The 19,690-nt window shown below is 41.0% G+C and overlaps 2 protein-coding genes across 5 annotated transcripts in view; both read left to right on the top strand.

Annotated features, from left to right (window-relative positions):
* Nucleotides 1–27: 27 nt before the first annotated feature.
* ndufc1 (NADH:ubiquinone oxidoreductase subunit C1) lies at nt 28–2,391 on the top strand. Its single transcript, XM_071913598.2, has 4 exons — nt 28–139; nt 1,118–1,221; nt 2,038–2,103; nt 2,275–2,391. Exons 1-3 carry the CDS (start codon nt 94–96, stop codon nt 2,095–2,097), a joined length of 210 nt encoding a protein of 69 aa, XP_071769699.1. The 5' UTR covers nt 28–93; the 3' UTR covers nt 2,098–2,103; nt 2,275–2,391.
* Nucleotides 2,392–6,421: 4,030 nt separating this feature from the next.
* mgarpa (mitochondria localized glutamic acid rich protein a) overlaps nt 6,422–19,690 on the top strand; it is a 455,365-nt gene continuing 442,096 nt past the window's right edge. For 2 of the 4 annotated variants that reach the window (XM_078288944.1, XM_078288943.1), the window contains exons 1-5: nt 6,422–6,550; nt 10,490–10,590; nt 11,325–11,430; nt 13,903–13,923; nt 17,659–17,982. In XM_078288944.1, the coding sequence (XP_078145070.1) occupies nt 6,475–6,550; nt 10,490–10,590; nt 11,325–11,430; nt 13,903–13,923; nt 17,659–17,982 (628 nt within the window). In that variant the 5' untranslated portion in view covers nt 6,422–6,474. Of the gene's footprint in view, nt 6,551–10,489; nt 10,591–11,324; nt 11,431–13,902; nt 13,924–15,573; nt 16,169–17,658; nt 17,983–19,690 lie in introns of those variants that run through there. The other 2 variants (XR_013507237.1, XM_071913615.1) reach the window with 2 other exon arrangements.

Here is a 19,690-nt window from a genome sequence, read left to right as displayed (position 1 = left end):
CTTTAATCCTCTATTCTGGTCTTCCAGGAAGTGTAATCAACCGCAGTCCGAGACGATCGCACATCGGATGAGGGAGCCTGTCCTGTAGCTAAAATGACATTCAACCGGTTATTATCTCGGGCAGTACGTGTCAGCAAAGGTAAGACGATGACTTATGAATAATTAATTCATGATTATGCTTTTGAAACACTTGGGTTTTACCTTGCTGTTTGCAACACGAAAGGCGTGTTTGTTTTGAAGCCTGACCTTAGCTTAGCATTCTGCCATATACAGTATAGCAGTCAAGAGCTAACAAGACTACTGTTGCTTTTCCCTCTCTCTCTTTGTAACGTTACTGGGGCTACGATTTGATGGGAATTGTCAGTAAGCTTGCGAGCAAGTTGTTAGCCCGTCCACGGTTCTATTTTTAATCTAGATAATTTATCTCAACAACCAATGATGATATTACAATTTTCACTAACACTTCATAACATGGCTAGCCTAATCCCCGATAGGTGGCATTCTCTCCAATATGGAATGATTGTCACGCCAAACTCCGTTCAAAAATTGCTCAGAGTTAATATTGCTTTGCTAACTGGCAAACTTTAATATATGGTAGAGCCACTCTTCAATTCAGCCTGCTTCAAATACATCAAGCAGCTCTTACTTCAATAAAAGTTCAACTTTTATAATTGGTTCGACTGTTATTCCCATAATCCTGTTCTGCCAAAATAACATGATGGAGGGCTGGAGCAGTGTGAACCCATTCTAAAAGAAAGAATTGTATTGAAATGAAGTGCGGATCATACGCTGAAGTTATCAGAAGGCCCTAACGATTTGTAAAAGGTCTTAAGTCATGTTCTACCCGGTTTGTACCTTTGCCGATAAGCAAGGCAACCTTAAATTGACATATTTTTGAATGGAGTTTGGCATGATGCTCTATACAAGAGAGAACAGCATATATGGGGGCTAAAAACAGCCAAGCCTCTTAACTGACAGAACTTTCTAGCCCTCTATCATTACTGTTACTCTGTAATTAGCCACACAGAGATGTCTGCACCATGTCCACATGTTTGTTATTTCTGTTATTCTAATATCACTGACTTTCCTATAATTACCTATCTTTGTATTTTTGCAGTTGGAACCAGGTCTGCATTCACAGCCTCCAAGCCAGACACTACCAACCCCAACTGGGTGCGAGTGGGCCTGGCTTTTGGGACGTCTGCTTTCTTCTGGGGCCTGGTAAACACACATCACCCCACACACAGCTTTCTGATCACATAACATCTAAAAAAAAAATACTATCATCCGCTATCAAATATCGTAAAATCCTGCATGTTTCATGCTATAGCGGTCTATCATTGGACTAAAGCTCTGCTGGGCACATTCAGAACTGTTCCCTCCATGGCTGCAATGATGCTGTCTGGTGTAAGACTGAATGCATATGAATATTGAATATATACATTTAGAGAGATATGTACCAGAACTCCATGAAATTCTCGCCATAAAAAACAGAGAACAGCATGTATCCTATTAGGTTTCCTTGGGTTTCTCCTAGAATGTTTTTTTTTTTTTTTCATTGATTTTTAAAAATGAGGGAGATTTTCCAGCACAGTCACCCCACCTCAACACACATGCACACACATACACTATTATAGTAGCTTATTGGGCTACTGGTAGCGGTATTGTGCCTTGCTGGCCAGCTTTTAAATTGATCTTAATTCGATTCCAGGTAGCATTAAAAGGTCTTAAAAAGTCTTTTAACTTGGCTGTCCTGAAACCTGCAGATACCCCTAAGACAAATACTTGTACTGTACCGTGCAAAAGTCAAAGACCACCCTTTCGTTTATTTAATTTCCAGTCAAAACGGCCATTAAGTGCAAGTTATTTATTACACAAAATTACACAAAAGCCTTCTGTATGTACATTGTAGGCCTACCAGGTAATAAAGTGTTTCTGATGCTGATGGGATGCAGTTGGAGCATGAGGAACGTGCTTGTTCTGATGTAAGCAGTGGGTATATCTTCATGACTTGTCTCATCTGTCTTCCACCTGCAGCTCTTCAAGCAGCACAGCGCAGATGTACATGAATACAAAGTGAGGAATGGCCTGGAATAAACCCTGGTACGTGAGTGTCCTATAACAGCTAGATGACACTGAAAATAGATTTGGAGATTTTGCAATCCGAAAGATTGTGTGTAATATTATCAGGATATTTGATCATTCAATGTGAGATGACATCAAATCTATGAATGGAAAAACAAATAAAATATGATACTTTCTCATTTCTTGCAGGAGGTCGTCGGTCCTTCTCGGAGGTTTCTCCACCTGTTTCTATTTTCACTGTTTCCTGATCTCTGACACTGAATTCTATGTAAAATAAAGACGCTATCATATAGCATGTGAAATGTACAGGTGTCGTGATTATTTAATTCACATAAAGTCACAGTTCTTGTGGTTTATGGCTTTGGTTTCTACATTTTCAATAATGAGCCATTGTTTAACAAATCACGTTTCCACTGAGTTCAGTGAGAAAATCAACAGTGATGAATGGCTCAGCATCAGCATTAATTGACTCAAATATGTATTCCTTGTTGTAATTTGGCATGAACTTGTACAACATAGGTCCCATGAATGATGAAGGCACCACCATCCCTTTAAGTTTCATCAAAATCAGAAAAGTCATATAGCAGTTATGGCCATGGTTTGAAATTTTCACCTGTAACTATAGCGCCCCCATCAGGCCAATTGGTGTAACTGTTTTAAACACCATAACGCAGTGCAAAGATGCATCATCCCTCCAAGTCTGATGGACAGACACAGCCAGATCCATAGTATCTCTGTTTGGACTTGGATCAGATCAAAAATCAAAATCAGTTATATTCACACTTTAAATATAACATTCATATTTTAAATAAAAGCAAACATCACTCATAAATGAAACCAAGAAGGCACTAAAAGATAACACAATTAGAATAGAAGGTAAAATTAATATGGATGGTAAAAACAATTATATCTAGCTGTAACCTTGCCTAAAAGAATTTCATCTTGGATTCTGGGTCAGTACTTCAATATTCAGTATTTCCACCTTAAATATTTTAACTATGTTTTATAATTTGAATTTGATGTGAAAAAGTGTATGTAATTTGTGACAAGAAACTTTTGAAGACAGTATTTTATACTTAAAATATAGTATTATATTTTCTGACAGTTTGTAATAAGAAAATAGCATCTCTGAAATAATTTCCCTGATGTAAAGCTACATGAACATCTCACTACATTATATTTGACATCCAGCTGATCCTGACCAACTGATGGATCCAACATCCAGCTGATTACACAGATAGGCCTATATCCAACTGATCAATAAGTCTACACTGTTGGGCTTCAGCAGTGTGGAAGAGCAAGTAGCCAATAGGACATGGAGCAATGAGAAAGGTAAAAGGAGATAGGAAGAAATAATAGAGATATGATATCTGTGGCCCTTTTTGGCCTTTTATTAAAGTATGAATACTATTAACACTGTTACATATCAGCAATCTGTGATGTTTAATGCATTGTAATTTACCTTTTGGCTGTACCCACTTTGTAGTATTTTGTGGTTAATTCATGGCAACAGGGAGACTCAATCGCAGGATATCAAAGGTTCATATGAATAGATTACCTGAATAAGACCTTAACCAGAGTATGGACAATAACCATGTTACTCTGGCATAGCATCGTAGCATAATAAGCTGACCAGATCACACCAGGAACACTGGTTACAGCTAATTTCTCTCATAAAACAGCAGTTTGCCATATATGGGGCCACTATTGGCCTTGACCTATAGCCCAAACTCCCTTTTGGCCAGTCGTTTATGACAGAGGTCTCAAATGGTGGTGACAAAAATAAACTATCTTTACAATTATCTATCTATCTATTGACTATATGGAATTTCACATGCCAAATATATTTGTTAATATGTACCTCTCTTGCTGTGGCTTTGTATTCATCATATATTGATTTTCATTTGTTATTCACTTGTCTTTGTCCTTGCTTGCCCTTGTTGTGTGTTTCCTCCCCTCAGCTATAAATTGGACACCCTATAGCTGCTGCCTGAAGAAGAGTGCTGACACGAAACGCATTCCCAAGTGTGCATAAGCCAGTGACTCGTGTTCCACAGTTTTCTAACGTGTCTTTTTTCTCCCTCCTCCCATTATGTTGCTTAGTATTTTGGCCAATGTGGGAGCCAGTAGTTGTTTTCCACCTTTTTACCTTTTACCTAATGTATCTGTACAAAACCAACATTTTGGCCACGTGTTCTGTTTGACCTTTCCTCTGTGCTTGGTGTGATGTGTGTGATGAAAGGGGAGGCAGACAGTTACGATGGGTATGGGGGGGTGATTAATGCCACAGAAGAGGAGAAGCAGGAGGAGAGGTGTCACTGAACACAAGTTACTTGGATTTGGGAAGTGCCATGTCTCAAATGGGTGTGAATTGGATATGGCAAGCTGTAGCACTCTCCATACTTTAGCCTAAGAGTCCAGATTTGGTCTAATAGTCTTTAAAGCTCTATAATATAGCCTATCTATGATAACTTGGGATTTCTGATAAATATCTGATATGAACTGATATGAATATGATATGAACTTGACGCTTTTGGTGTGAGCGCACAGCAATGATGTCAGACAATAAACAACAGTGTGCTTACTGATCACATAAACACTCATGACACTGTAGGGTGCATGGGATAAAGCTATTTAAACACTCACAATACTGTAAGGTGCTTGGGATAAAACGCTGTGTCTGCCGTTGTAGAATACTACTCACAAAAGCTAACGGGCTAATATATAGCTACGATGCTAACACGGCCGTGGTAGTTAGCATTAGCGTCTACTAACATACCTGGATGTTACATAAAACGTATCACTTCCCATGCGACACTACTATTTCCTGCCTCTGCTCAGAATTGACTCTTCCAGAGGGTCTCATGTTACAGTGATGGTTTCGTTGGAGCTTGGAAAGGCCAACTCCAACACTAATAGCAATGAATGTTTTACCACAAAAAAGTCATCACATAGAGCTTTAACATTATAAGGGAGAGCAAAGCTTGAGCAAAAATCATCAGAGATCTATTTAGAAGCCATATCAAAAAAAAAAAAAAAAATTACATTAGGGGAGCATTCAGGACCAATGTTCCCAGTAAACCTTGGTGACCTACGTCTAATTATTAATTATATTGACCAAATAATAATATCTTGTCAGTCATTAGTCTTTGCTCTACTTAATCTCCAGAAATGTACTCAATTTATCTAAATGCATTAGGTGGCAATTGATGATAGATGCAGGGACTTTTGCCATAATTTAAGGTTTAGTGCATTGATGCCTGTAGTGTTTCATGTTGGTGACGATGGCAGATGGTAAGACTTCTAAGGCCAGTAACACACTTGAGGCATTGAACATGTTACTCCCCAATGCAAGTTATAGGCTATTTAATTTCAAATGAGAGAATCCGCCACCACTGCATTACTGTGTTGCAATGAAGGTTTTACGATGGTAAGGTTTTTTCTGTGATGTTTACATGATGAAAACATACTGTTAGTGAATCAGAGTTGCATTAAAAATGTATGTTGTAATACTACAACTAATAACCATGTCTAACCATATATATAACCAGTTTCATCTTCAACACATTTGGACCATGAGATCCTTGCATAGAACTGCACACAGTTTACAGCACAAATGTATGGCCATCAATTGGGCATGGCAAGTGTTGCACACAAATTTGATCTTGTATTTTGTTGTTATTATTATTATGGAGCCCAAAGAACAACCAAAAATCACCAGAGATCTATTTGGAAGCCATATTTTTACATTATATTATACTTCATATTACATCAGGGAGTATTCAGAACCAATGTTCCTCCTAAGATGATAGTTTGGTGACCTACAAATATTATAATTTATCACACTGACCAAATAATATCTTGTCAGTCATCACTCATTGTTGCACTTTGACCCCAGAAAATTTGTCTATTTTTATAAGCAGGTTTGGACGTTTTGGTGGAAAATCATTTTAGATGCAGGGACTTTAGCGAATCGTTTAGTGAACTGACACACCTGCATGAATTCATTACGGATTCAGCGTGATCCAGGTATGCTCCTCTGCTTGCTTCTCTGTGGCATTGACATTTGTTGACACTGGCCGAAAGATTGTACTCCATTTAAGCATTTTTCTCCGCCCTTGTCGCTATATAATGAGCGGCACATCGGCCATCCTAATCACACCTCCCCAAACTCATCCTCCTGCTTTTTGTGGCATTAATCACCCCCCACACACAGTCATGCTCCTGCGTCTCTGTGGCACTAATCACCCCTCATACCGTCGATCGCACCGCACAGCACATCATCTTGCGCAACGGAGGGCAGGGCTGTGCTTCTCCTCACACACATTCCCCAGCCCAGACCAGAGCAGACCGGCCATTCATTCCTCCTGTAGCCCTCGGAGAGTAGCGATGTTTTCCTGCAGAGCGGCCTGGCAAAGGTGTGGGCCTTTGGCACGGAAAGCAGCCTACAGGTTGCCCAGGGATGGTGAGTTTCACCACAAACCAGCCAACAAAAAAATCGAACTTTGTTCCTTGTTTGCCATGATGTCAGTGCTGGAATGCGGTGTTCTCTCATTGCTGTTCATTTGCCATCTATCGCGCCCTCTGTGTGATTGGTAGAATAGTACATTTTGTCCCCATGTGGCTTTGCCTGCCGCTGCATCCCTAAACTGGAAGATGGCACCGGCTGCTGTAGACAATGGGGGAAGTGAAGGTCACGTTGACTTTTTTTTGGGTAACGATGACACCAAATGTGTTTTGTGTTACATTCTGTCCATGTTATTGGATTGTGTGGTTTGTTGCACAGTACAATTACGTTTCGTCTCATATAGAAACGAGGTACTTTGAGGCCTGGCTGGAACATTTCATAACGACACCAAATGACTGTATCCTCTGCCAGAGTATTAGGCAGAGCAGCAGACGGCGGGTCAAATCTATAATCCTCTGCAGTGGTTTTCACTGGGTCGTCCTGTGCCAGCGTTTGCCACCTTGTTACTGTAGCCTACTTTATAACGGCAATAATGTATAGGCTACCACATTTAAAACCATTGTAAACCACTGGCCGAGCCATTATCACTAAACGTATTTGTTTCACCTTGCGAACCGACAGTAATATCAACCTTCTTGTGTAAATTGGGGGTTATAGCCTACAGGTTTGTATGTGTGACCTTCATTGGACCAGGGGTAGCGTGGAAAAATGGATGCCGATGTTGGTCACGTGGTGTGCGCGTGTGACTGGTCTCAATGTAAAGAGTGCACCAAAGGCACGCGACGTAGCCTTCCTCCTATACCGCTCTGTGAGCTTGCGCCACGAGCCGGTCGGTGGCTGCAGCGTCTCTGTTCATGTTTTAATGTTACATAACCATGGACGATAAATAGAGATGCGGAGACTGTAGGTTTTTAGTGTGAGGATAAAATGTGAGCAGCTGATGTTTGAAGGTGTGAGGGGACGCAGTTGTTCTCTCTATCCAACATGTGTTTGTTAGTTGTCAGCCTTGTGCCATGAACGACCAAGAGTCTTCAGGTTTTCATTCCAACCAAACACAACAGCAGCAACCAGTTCTCTGGTTGAAGGTGTATGTCAGCTGCAGTTTGGTTGGAATGTAAACCTGTATCTGTTATTCTGGGGACTAAGACTTATAAAATATGAACTGATTTTGAAAATACGATGTACATAATTACAATTTGAATAAATATGAAATATATTGCAGCAGATCTTTGAGGGTCGGTGTCCTGCAGGCCCTGATGGTTAATGAGCTACACCTGGCCTGCATCTACCTGGCACCAGGTGTAGTTCATTAACCACCAGGGAGGAACAAAAACCTGCAGGACACCGACCCTTGAGGACTGGAATTGTGTACCTCTGATCCTCGGCTCTAGTATGTAGCAGCCATTAGGCCTTCATGATACACTGCTTTATTGATCCCGCAAGAGTCATGTTGGGGTATTTCCAGCAGGTATGGTGCGTCCAGGTTCACATTCATACGAAGCTGCTCAGTACATCCCACAGAACATGAATGGATAGAACAGTCTTTCCACTGTTTCCCATGGTAATTTGCCTAGTACAGAATAAAATGGCAATTATGGAAATTTAAGGGTTAATTGTTATGGGGACAATGTAAGTCTCGACATTAAGGCCATAATGTCTCACACTTGCTTGAGAACAGTGCAGGTGTCTGTTGGCAAACTGTAAAACTCAACTGAAAGCTAATGTTAGCGACAAGGTTAATGTAGCATTATCAAAGATTGTGCTTCTCTCGCTAGCTCTTCTAGTTAACATTAGCATAATATTGAAGCTAGCCCAACGGTACACATAAAAATGGACGTCGCTTTGACTATCCAGGAACGTTGATTTGCATGGAAATGACCAGTCTATCCATTCCAGTTCTGTGGTAGTCATCTACTGGCCACGGAGCAGCTCCAATGGAGCAGTTGAGGGAGGCCAACGTTTTTTCTCATTCAATTCACCCACTCAGATTTTTTTCCAACTAGTCAGGGATTCAAACCGGACACAAGCCTGCTTCTCTAACCTCTAGACTGCTGTCGCTCCCATGCTGGCTTTGTCTGGACGGCAGCAGGAAGCGTCTTTGGCTTGTACTGTCTCTGGACAGAAGCCCCAGGCCTAAATAAAGGTGCCAACATGACGTGACCTCCAGCTCAGCTCCCCAGCTGGGGACCTCTTATAAGATTACATTACGGTAGTGTCTGCTATATAGCCGACATCCCATCCACGATCAGATAAATATGCCAGACCCTTGACTCGGGATTGCCGTCCTTCCCCACTATTGAACACAAGTGGTCCCACTTAACCAGAGGAGGGTATCATGGCCTAATCCTGTGACTTCCTGACCCGCGTCCCCTCCGGTAGTCATGATTTTCACCACTTCATCCCCCAACTCATACCTTTAGGCTTGAGCCGATTAGCCAGTATAAATAACAGGGTGGTGGAGCACAGTGGATTAGTTGCTGAGAATATGAAGGGTTTAATAACCTTTACGCTGGACATGACAACGCTCCGCTAATCGTTTAAGCAAGCGGACACTTTAAGGTCTACAAGAAGCACAGGAGGGAATAATAATTTGACGTTTGCCACACGACAGACTGATTATTAAAGGAGTTGACACTCCTTCAGGCTTCCATTTTTTCCTTGTATCCAAAAACCTTAACTTGAGGAACTAGAATGTCAGGATAGCTGTTGTCTGGGTAAGGATTGTAGATGAGAAGGGAGTTGTTGCATGTTTTCTAGTGGAGGAAATGAATTCTATTGTGTCTTGCAGGAGTTTAGGTGATCAGGGATCATTTGATTTGTAATGTTTAATCATCAAATCAACTGATTTTCGTCTCCCTCTCAAACGTCCTTTTGTTCACAAACAATGCTTTTCCCTATAGTATGCTGTTGACTGCAACACTAAAGCGTGATCCTTCCTTGAGTTTATTTGTTGCGTGCATGTTTTACTGGCTGTACACCATGTTCCCTGCCATAGGAAGTAGAGGCATATTAAACCCTCTGTGCAGCCATTACTGTTTTCCTTTTGACAGTCGGACCTCTCTTTGTCTTTGGTGTTTGCATGTGTGTTTTAGAGTGAAAGCTGACGTCATGGTATTAGCAGGAAGCCTTGACTCTGGTCCAAGTCTTGCCGTAGTAAACACAAAGCTTGCTTGGCTGCAATTCTGGGGGAGTGTCGCACTGCTCAGTCTTCAGCAGAGAAGAAAATGCCATGCCAAATTAAAGAAAGATTTTGCTTAGTCAAGCAAAACTAAGATACATGTCTACTCATAAGCTACGTCTTCACACAAATTAGTTTTTGTCATCTGAAATTGTCTGAACCCGATTGTCAATGTATTTAATCCTCTTGGCAATACATTTTAAAACTGTAGGCAAAACACGCCAAGACAGCTGAGGCGGGCCTTTTCTTTCCAAAGGTAGAGAGTAGAGTGCGTCAGCATGCAGGCATCAAACAAGTGCTGACAGGCATATTTTTGGCCATCTAAATCTATTGCACCCAATCCAATCAGAGAGGGAGGCATCGTGAGCCAGCAAGAACGTCTTATGGTGCTTTCTCACCAATCCCTTTCAAAGCTTATGGGTTTGTGCAGCACATTATCCCTATCCTGTAGGATCTTTTTAAAGCCACGGGGTCTATGCAGGGTCATCCATAGTGGGAGAGATGGAGGTATGGGGAATTTCTATAAATCCATGGTTAATTTTGATTCATCATATCTCCTCAAACTGCACCTATCCCATCACTCCATCCTAAAACCAGTCAGAAAATTGTCTTTTTCCCCTCCTTGACCATTCTCCTCTAATTCATTCTGGGGTCAAAGGTAGAAGCCAGGATTAATGAGGGATAGACTTAAGAAATTCATACCAGAGTTGATGACAGGTTTGAGGAGAATCTAACGCATTACCTTTGACCCTTTGCAGTTGTGCAACGGCGGCAAATGTCGTCGGTTCCCGGCGGGTCTGGGGAGAACATCGTCTACGCCTTGCTGTGTGGCGGAGCCTTCGTTGGTGCTTGCTCATATGTAAGTTCAGTTGTCTCTACATGCATGTTTATGGTCTCGAGTGAAGCATCTGTGAGCATCTTGGCAAATAATGCAATAATATCAGGTCACCAATATAGCTCACTACTACAACTTACCAATCAGCTTTATTGCTGACATAGACTTAGCAAGGCCACCAATGCTAATGCTACATCCTCAACAAAGAATTAAATCCACTTACAACAATGAAGTCCAACAACAAAATGCAACACCTAAATCAGTCAATCTAATGTTCTACAATGACACAAATTACCTCATCAGGAAACCAGGGAACATAAAATGAATCTTCTACTAGCTAGCCAAACGCTTCCTCAAGCAATTTCTCACAAGAGAAATGTGAAATGGAATAATCTTCCAATGCAACTGCAGAGAAAACGACAGGAGCAGTAGCTTCATCCATCTGCTGGTCTATAAAGGTTACTACCACAGGCATTTCAGACCTGGCGGTTCAACAAGGACCTAATGGAAATCCTACAGGCTCTTAGACACATCAGCATATGCAGATGCTGGACCTTCTGGCAAGCATACAGATGTTGTACGTTTTCAAACATAAGTTCAATTTGAACCAGTCACACACACAGTATCTCAAATTTGAAAATCTAAAGTTTATGCGTGGGCTTCAGAAAGTTTTTGGAAAAAGTTTTCTTCATTGTAGGAATGCGAAGGAAATGGCTCAGATTCTGACTTAAGACAACTGAATTATCCCTTCTCCATAGGCATACAGCACTGTGACGACAGACCATGCCAGGTTCAATGACCGCGTTGCAGAAATCAATGCCCGACCCAAGAAAGAGTGGGTGCCTAAACCATGGCCACCTAAGAGTAAGTCCACCCCGCTAGCCTCTTCCTGCCCATCCTCACCACTTACATTTCTCATCCGCTCTACTGTGTTAGACTAGGAGTGTGACGATTACAGACCAGATCCCTTCGACTGGCTTGCTGATTATAACATGAATGACAAAATGATCCTGGATAAGATCCTTCATTAAAAACCTCTTCTAATAAGCAACGGCAGGAAAAGTTAGCGAAGTTGTGAAATTCACCACGTTTTTGAGAGGTTGGCTCGTTGGTCAACTTTCCTGTTAACTGATGAGAATATAGACACCAAAATCATCCATGTGTCTCCGGTAGATTGTTGGCTCTGATCCTCCATGCTAACACTTTAGCATACATCATATTGTGTGATAGTAGGCCATTAGCATTATCCAAAGTAAGAAGACTAACCTTTTAGCAATATAAAGATGTGAATTATTTTATGGTCTTTATAGATTCATACATTTTAAAATGACATCATAGACTTAATACAGCTATAGCCAGGTTTATTTTTGAAACTATTTCATGCTAACTATGTATTTATCCGCTGTGCAGTGATTTTTAGCTGTACAGTCTCCCATCACCCACCAGTGTCACTCCCTATGGAAACTTAACATTTTCTCACTTATGAGATAAATACTAGTGGCCTACTACACTCAACATAGTGTATGTTAAAGTGTTGGCATTGAGCCTTCCACTCAACATAGTGTATGCTAAAGTGTTAGCATGGAGCCTACTATCACTCAACATAGTGTATGCTAACGTGTTAGCATAAAGCACTGGAGCCAACGATCTACCAGGGACACATGGATAATTTTGTGTGTATGTTCTAATCACTTAATGGCTATCTACCAAAAACTTGGGGTGCTCCTTTTTAATATAGACAACTCAAACATAGCCCTTGTTTAGTTCTTGGGCTGCCTCACCCTGAACAAAAAGATTGAGGTGACCCAAGCAAAGGATTGTGGGCCAGTCCTGGATTATCCTCTGCTTATTTCAGTGTCGAGGGAGCGTCACTGACTGACCACACAAACACAAAGACTGTCAGCCTGCTGAGTCTGTCTACTTTGTCTGTTGGTAGAGTGGACATCCTGCTGTTTTCTCTTTAGCGTAGACACACACACACTATTGGTGTCTCTTGTCCTGTCAGTGTATTTATAACACTATCTCAGACAAGTGCATCAGTGCAGGTCAGCCCAGTATAGATGATTAGCTGACCTGAACAGCCAGAGCAATTCAAACCTTTTAGAAAGAGCTTACGGTCCGTTTTCCACCCAGCAAGCTCTTCATTTTGCTAATGTTGGCCTTTAATTAAAAAAATCAAATCTAGTCCAGTCAGTGTCTACCTGATATGATGCAGTTTGCTTGATTACACATTTACTGTAGAATTGATCAGTACTACACTGGTTGTCTGTGGGAAGCCTTTAACCTGACTGGATTCTAATGTGACATTTTGATCAGATACAGTGTGCGTCAATATGTATTAGTATTTTCCTAAGTTTCAGTGGAGAGTTTTGGTGTCACATGATCCGTAAGTGCTGTTTTTAGAGGCTTCGCTACCTGGACCAGAATAAAATTTGAGGGAAACTATATAAACAATATTGGATATCGGCAAAAAATATTGTATGGATATTGTTATTGGCCTTCAAACACCCGTATCGGTCAATCCCTACTCAAGATTTCCATACACCACTCTCCCCCAAGCCAAACTCACTTCCTCTAAACACCAACACGCTTTGGTCCAACACGTGCCACTATTTATACTCTGTTTAGATATTATGTCAGTGTCTGCTATCAGGGAGAGTTGGGTTATTTATTTTCCCTGGCTTTAACTGCAGGACTGTAGAGAGATGAGATTAGATGTAATTATAGAAACTTTTCTCCCCACTTGGCGTGGAAGTTTATTTTGGCAAGGCTGACTGGAGCCGCCATAGCAGTGAACTTGGTGTACTGATGCCATCAGCAGCAGCACAACCACTGTATGCAGTCACACATGCATGGCAGAAGATATAGCTACAATGTAAACATATTTGGCTTATGTAGAGTCAATCTTGCCTTCGGTATCAAGATGACCCATTTCAAGTAGTAAAAACCCCCCAAGCTACTACTAGGCACTGTGCTGAGTTGTTGGTTTTAAGACTTAAAAATGTATAAAAGCCTCAAATAAGATCTTTTCTTTCTGAATATATTGGCATTTTAAAGAAAATACATTGAAAATGGGCTCATCTGCAAAAGCAAATCATAGAAAATAACAGAAAATAATTTAAAATAAAAATATCATTTCATTCAACATAAAAGGGTATCGTTTTAGAAACCGAAAAGTTGCGATACCCACTCCTGATATTCATTTATTTTAACATTCTGCAGTAATATATCCATACATCATTGTTGCATAACTAAACCATACGTTTCTGTACTGCTCATCAGCTGAGCCTGTTTCTCTGTAAACCTGTGACACTGTGGTTGTCTGTCTGTTTGCAGGCAGGGATGAGGAAGAAGAGGGTGAGTTCTGCCGTGACTAATATTTTGCTTTATTTACAATCACTGAAATCTTTGGCATGGGCTTGATTCTGATTCTCACAGCCTCACTGTTATGATTCTGGCTCATAATCGCACTAATCACGTCATTTCTTTGTAGTACCACTCACTTAATTGGGACCTTTTCCACGAAATGACAGCCAGCACTGGAGGGGAAAGTAACATATTCATTAAACGAGGGGATTTTCCATATTATGGAAATAAGGCAAACTTGAATGAAACTGGGTCATTGCAGCGGCAAATGGGAAGAGAAATGGAATATAAATAAGAATAAAGAAAAACGGGGGGTATGTCAAACAAAGCAACCAACAATTACAACACTAGAACGTGTTAAGTCAAACTCAGAAGTGATTAAGTATAAAATGTAATAACGGCAGGTATGCAGGGTGTGCAAACTAACATCAGAAGAGCATAACAAGACAGAAATAAGTGAAAATATGTAAATAATAATAAACGAAATATATTCAGCATTAACATAAATAAAAACTATAAAGGTACGAAGAAATCTGCAACATAATGGATAAGATGTAGTCTCTGACGTACCTGACTTGTCCTTCTTCATAGGTTCCTTGGGTCTACCAGACTGTAAATTACCCGTTTTAATATTCCACTTCGGCAGATCACATAGTTTATAACATGCTCCGTAAAAGTTGAACAGTGAACCATCAGTGATAGTCAACATTCAACCACTTCTTCTGACTGCATCTGTTTTGGGAACCTAATATTAATTCTCGTAATTTGTATGTTAGAGCTAGATTACTTGAATTTGTGTAATTAAAGTATGTTATTTAGACAAGACATTTTCTGTGTTCAGAGATGTGTATATCGACTTGACATTGAAGTTATGTTTACTTGGGACTTTACATGTGAGGGATAAAATGGCGCAAAGACAATTAACTATAAGAATAAAAAATTCAATATATGAATTGTACATGTGTTGTGCTTCCCAACAGTAAACTGACTTTGGACTATAATGGGATTAGATGTGTTGTAATCCTCTGGGCAAAGCTAATCACTCTTTGGCTTTAGTGAAACTTCCACGATTGCATTTCATCCTACTCATCTACAGTTGTAGATTTGGTCTGGAACAATGCTACTTTGGGAACTTGGACACATCCTATCCTATCCTTCATATGAGCTTGGCTATACTTTGTCAAAACTGTATTGAAATTCTGTCTGCCGCCGCTTGATACATCTCCTAAAACCTCTCATAATCCCTCTTTTCTCTCCCGTTCAGTCTTCTCACCTCCCCCCTACTCTTTTAATAGTTCCCCTTCTTTTAATAAAAACAAAAGTTCTGCATTTGCTACCAAACTCGCTACCACTACCAAAGTCAAACAGACATCTCTGCTCCAAGTGAGACAAAAACCAGTGATTTTCTCATCATCGTCCAATAACCAAGGCTTCTTCTCATAGAGCACTCGCCATTGACATCACCAGTGCATCTCGCTAGCAGCCCATAATATCCATTTCTTGCAAAATTCACAAGCATAGCCTCTTGTGGTTGAATTTGGATTAACAGTGACGTTGTTAATGTAACGTATCTTTGATTTAAAAAAAAAAAAAAGATTATTTTTCCGTTTCTCTAACCCTTTGTATCTTTACTCTTTTCAGTGTAATGCTAAAGCTAAGGTCCTCTGTGGCCGCTTGGATACTCGTCCTAGAACTGGACTCTTTGGATCTGAACAGGAGAACAAAATCCCTCTCTCCTCCTTTTCCTCCTCTCCTGTACCGCTAAGAAAGCCAGAAAAAGTTCCAGGTTCAACCAAAAACCTCTGGACAGTTCGGTGCTGGATATTGTTTCTCTGCTCTTCTTTTATTTATTATTTTTCATTAGATTCCACCGTGTTGAAACTAACTCTTGGTGCTGTAATAATTGTTAATGAGTAAATCTGTGAAGAGGATAAACGAACTTGACACAAACCACTTTTTTGTTTTTTTCACTGGATTACATCGTTTTTGAATGGCTGCCTGGTTTTGAAATCAATGTTAAAGGAATACACCAAGTTTTTGTGGGAGATTGGCGCGTTGCTCAACTTGGCTGTCAAATGAACACGTACACCAAAGTCATGCTAACACTTTAGCATACATTATGTTGAGTGATAGGCCACTAGCTAGTGGCCTAAGTAAGGAAAAGCTGTTCAAAAAGCTGATTTATAAATTTTAAACACAAAATATTGTTAACTCAATAGCTGATGTAGCCAGGTTTATTTTTGAAACTATATAAAGTGAACAACCACGTATTCATTCGCTGCGCAGTGACTACAGTCTCCCAACACCTTCAATTCCTATGGAGACAAGGAAAGTAGTCCTGCTAGTTCAAACCAGTGTTATTTTTATATTGCATTTAATGTAAATTTTACCAATATCCTACAGAAAACCGCCAGACTTGGCTGTATATATTAAAGATTACTCACCATTTGGCTTCAGAGCTGCTACAAGTTTTCATTTTCTCACTTTTTAGATGTGTGATAGGCTACTATCACTCAATACGTTTTATGCTAAAGTGTTAGCATGGAGGCTACTATCACTCAATACGTTTTATGCTAAAGTGTTAGCATGGAGGCTACTATCACTCAATACGTTTTATGCTAAAGTGTTAGCATGGAGGCTACTATCACTCAACATAGTGTATGCTAAATTGTTAGCATGGAGAATACTATCGCTCAACACAGTTTATACTAAAGTGTTAGCATGAAACCTACTATTACTCATCATAGTTGGCATGAAACAGCAGAGTTAAAGTTGACAGCCAACAGGCCAATCTCCCGACAACTTTAATGGATAAATGTAACAAATGGCAGGAGGGGATGTCACAGTTTAAGATTAAAGACGCACAATCTACCCAGGCTGTCTCAGTGTCTGTCTCACTATTAGACTTGCAGAGCTCCTGATAACTGGTAGCTTGTAATTGGATGGTAAGAAACAAGATATTTACCTTCCACCCCCTCTACCCTACACCTTAACCTGCACTCCTCCCCTTTCCCTTTGTTTTCTCCTCTCCTCCCTCGTCTTCGTCTTGTTCCACCCCTTTTTTGAGTTTGCATGCAGTGGTGTAGTGAACGTGTTGCCTCAGGGTTTTTTTGCAGGTGGAGTATTCACTGAGAGTGGTATGGTCTGGAGTGGCATGGCTATGACTGGTGCTTCTATGTTCTAGATCGGCCTGTAGGACAGCAAAAAGATAGATAATTAATGAGCGTGTTGGAAAATATATCAGCTGGGAGTAGCTATGTTTCCATCCACCTACCAAGCAAATTTGTCGCACAAAATAAATTGCGAATTAGGCCATTATTTATTCAACAAATGCGTATTCATCACAATTTATGTATTGCATTATTTCTTTTTTGATGAACATTTTTTTTCTTGGAGCGTGCGTAAAAACATTTTTGCGATTTATTTAGAGATATTGTAGCAAAATCATTATTGACAAATTCTTGGATGAAAACCCAGCTAGTGATATATTTGCTGTTTGGCTCAGAAATGTCATTAAATGATGTTGTGGTCAAACAACATGTGGCAGGGTAGAAAACTACATCACACCATCCATAGTGGGGAATAATGTGGCTTTGGGAGCGGGGGCGGACATGAGTGAGCATCATTAGACTATCATAGGCTGCTTGTGGAGTAGAATGTGTGAGCTCTTTGAATCAAACCAATTCCCTAGCTAACTTTTCCCCTTCTGCGGTTCTTGTGTTCCAGGGGGAGAGGAGGAAGCGGAGGAGGAGGCAGCGGCTGAGGAGGCCGGTGGAGACGAGGCCGAGGCCGGGGGGGAGGAGGAGGCCGGTGTAGGCGCCGAGGCCGAGACTGTGGTGGAGGCCGTCGCTGAGGCGGTCGCCGAGGCTGCTGAAGTCATCGTCGAGGCGGCAGAGGCCGTCGCCGAGGCCGCGCAGGACGTGGAGGTGGTCGCGGAGGAGGTGGCCCAAGTGGCTGAAGCCGTAGAGGAGGCCGCCGAGGCTGTCGCCGAACCAGCCGCCGCCGAGGCTGTCGCTGAACCGGCCGCCGCCGAGGAGCCCGAAAGCAACGGTACGACTCCTCCATCTGAGGAGGAGGCAGCTGCTGCCTCTGAGGCCTGAGGTTTCCACACATTCACCACAGGGAGACGCACACAACCACACACTCGCCTATCTCTGCACCCCTTTACAGAGGCCCTGACAGCAGGTTTGACCTCTTTTACCCCCTTCACAACACTAGAAACAATCTAACCGGTAACCTACAGTCACTGTCATTAGAACCACTAGAACTTAGCTGCTATTCCTCAGGTCTCAGAGTTCACCTTTTTAAAGATCATTCTCTTTCTGTCTTCCTAAAATGTATATTTTTCTCTTTTATTTATTGGAGTGGGTGTAAAGGGCAGGGCTGTGTGCATATTTTATGTTTTTAAGTGTGAGAAGGGAGAAGGCAGAGTAGATTATTCTGTTATTTTCCCCCCTTTCTTCACATACAGGATACTTGACATTTTTCTGGTGTGCAGAGTAAGATCACTATATGTGGTGTCTATGTAGCACTTGACTATTTGGGGTCTCTCTGCTGGGTATGTACAGATTATTATATGGCCTGGAGATGCTAAAACCACCACGGTCATCTCACCAGAAAGGCTGTCTTCTCAGAAATGCCCTTCTTTCACAGCCGGACACCACAGCGAGACATTTGCAAAGTAACAGTGATGTCTTTATGCAACGCTCATTTGCAGTTACGAGTAAAATAAATGTGATCACCCATGTAGGTAGCTGATTTCTCAGTGTTAAACATGACCAAAAACCTACTTGTTCCCCTATGAGATCGCCACACACCTCTTACCCCACTAGTTTTGTGGTTCAGCCTCCATCAGCACCGTTAACCTGTCGCCGTATAATACCTCAGATTCCCCAAGCTGCATACACAAACAACCAAAAAGAGAGTCAGTGAACAAGCAGGAACACGCCACAAATACTGTGATTTAGTTGGTAATGCTACTCGAGCTTTGACGTTTTGTGAGATTTGACAAACACTGTAATTTTTGTATAAAAAGCCTGTCATTTTGTGCTTTTTCGCCAGGTATCACAGAGTGGGTACACACCTTTTGTAATGTTAAACCGTCTGGCGTATAGTTGTGTGATATAGCTTGCAGTGAGATGAGATGGCGCTGAGATTGTGCTCTGTAACCGCTTTTTTTTTTTTTTTTTTCATTCTTAACTGTAAAGTGAAACTGTCAGAACTCCATAAGGTTAACGACAACTACAAAGCAACTCGAACAATGTGTGGTCATATTTTTATTTTGCTAATAACTGGATAATGAGCAGTGTGAACGGTTTACGGTAATTCATTGAGCCATACAATAAAGCTGTTATCAAACCGGAAAGATATACTCCCGTCTTTAATTTGTCTGAATTTGGTCTGTTTACGCTAATAACTTTACATTTGTACTGGGGCTTTTGAGGGCAGAAATTTCTAGCTATTCATTCCAGATTGATGGTCTCAATCAATGCACCACATCACTTGACTGCAAGTAATGAGTATGTTGCCCATGGAAATGTTTTGCGATTTTTATTTCTTTTTTGTGGCTTGCTTATACAATATTTTGTCATATTTCATAAATTTGCCAAATTTACTGAGGCAGTGGCACAGAACTAGTAAATCCTCAGTCAAAACTATACCTAGTTCAATTCAGCACACATTTAAAAATTTTAACTACTTTGATCTGTGTGCCTATGTCTAGTGATATTTGGCAGGCAGGCCTTTTTCTAATTTTTGG

The sequence above is a fragment of the Centroberyx gerrardi genome, chromosome 16 (genome assembly GCF_048128805.1).
Source record: "Centroberyx gerrardi isolate f3 chromosome 16, fCenGer3.hap1.cur.20231027, whole genome shotgun sequence".
NCBI lineage: Eukaryota > Metazoa > Chordata > Actinopteri > Beryciformes > Berycidae > Centroberyx > Centroberyx gerrardi.
This window is presented reverse-complemented; position numbering and strand designations above follow the sequence as displayed.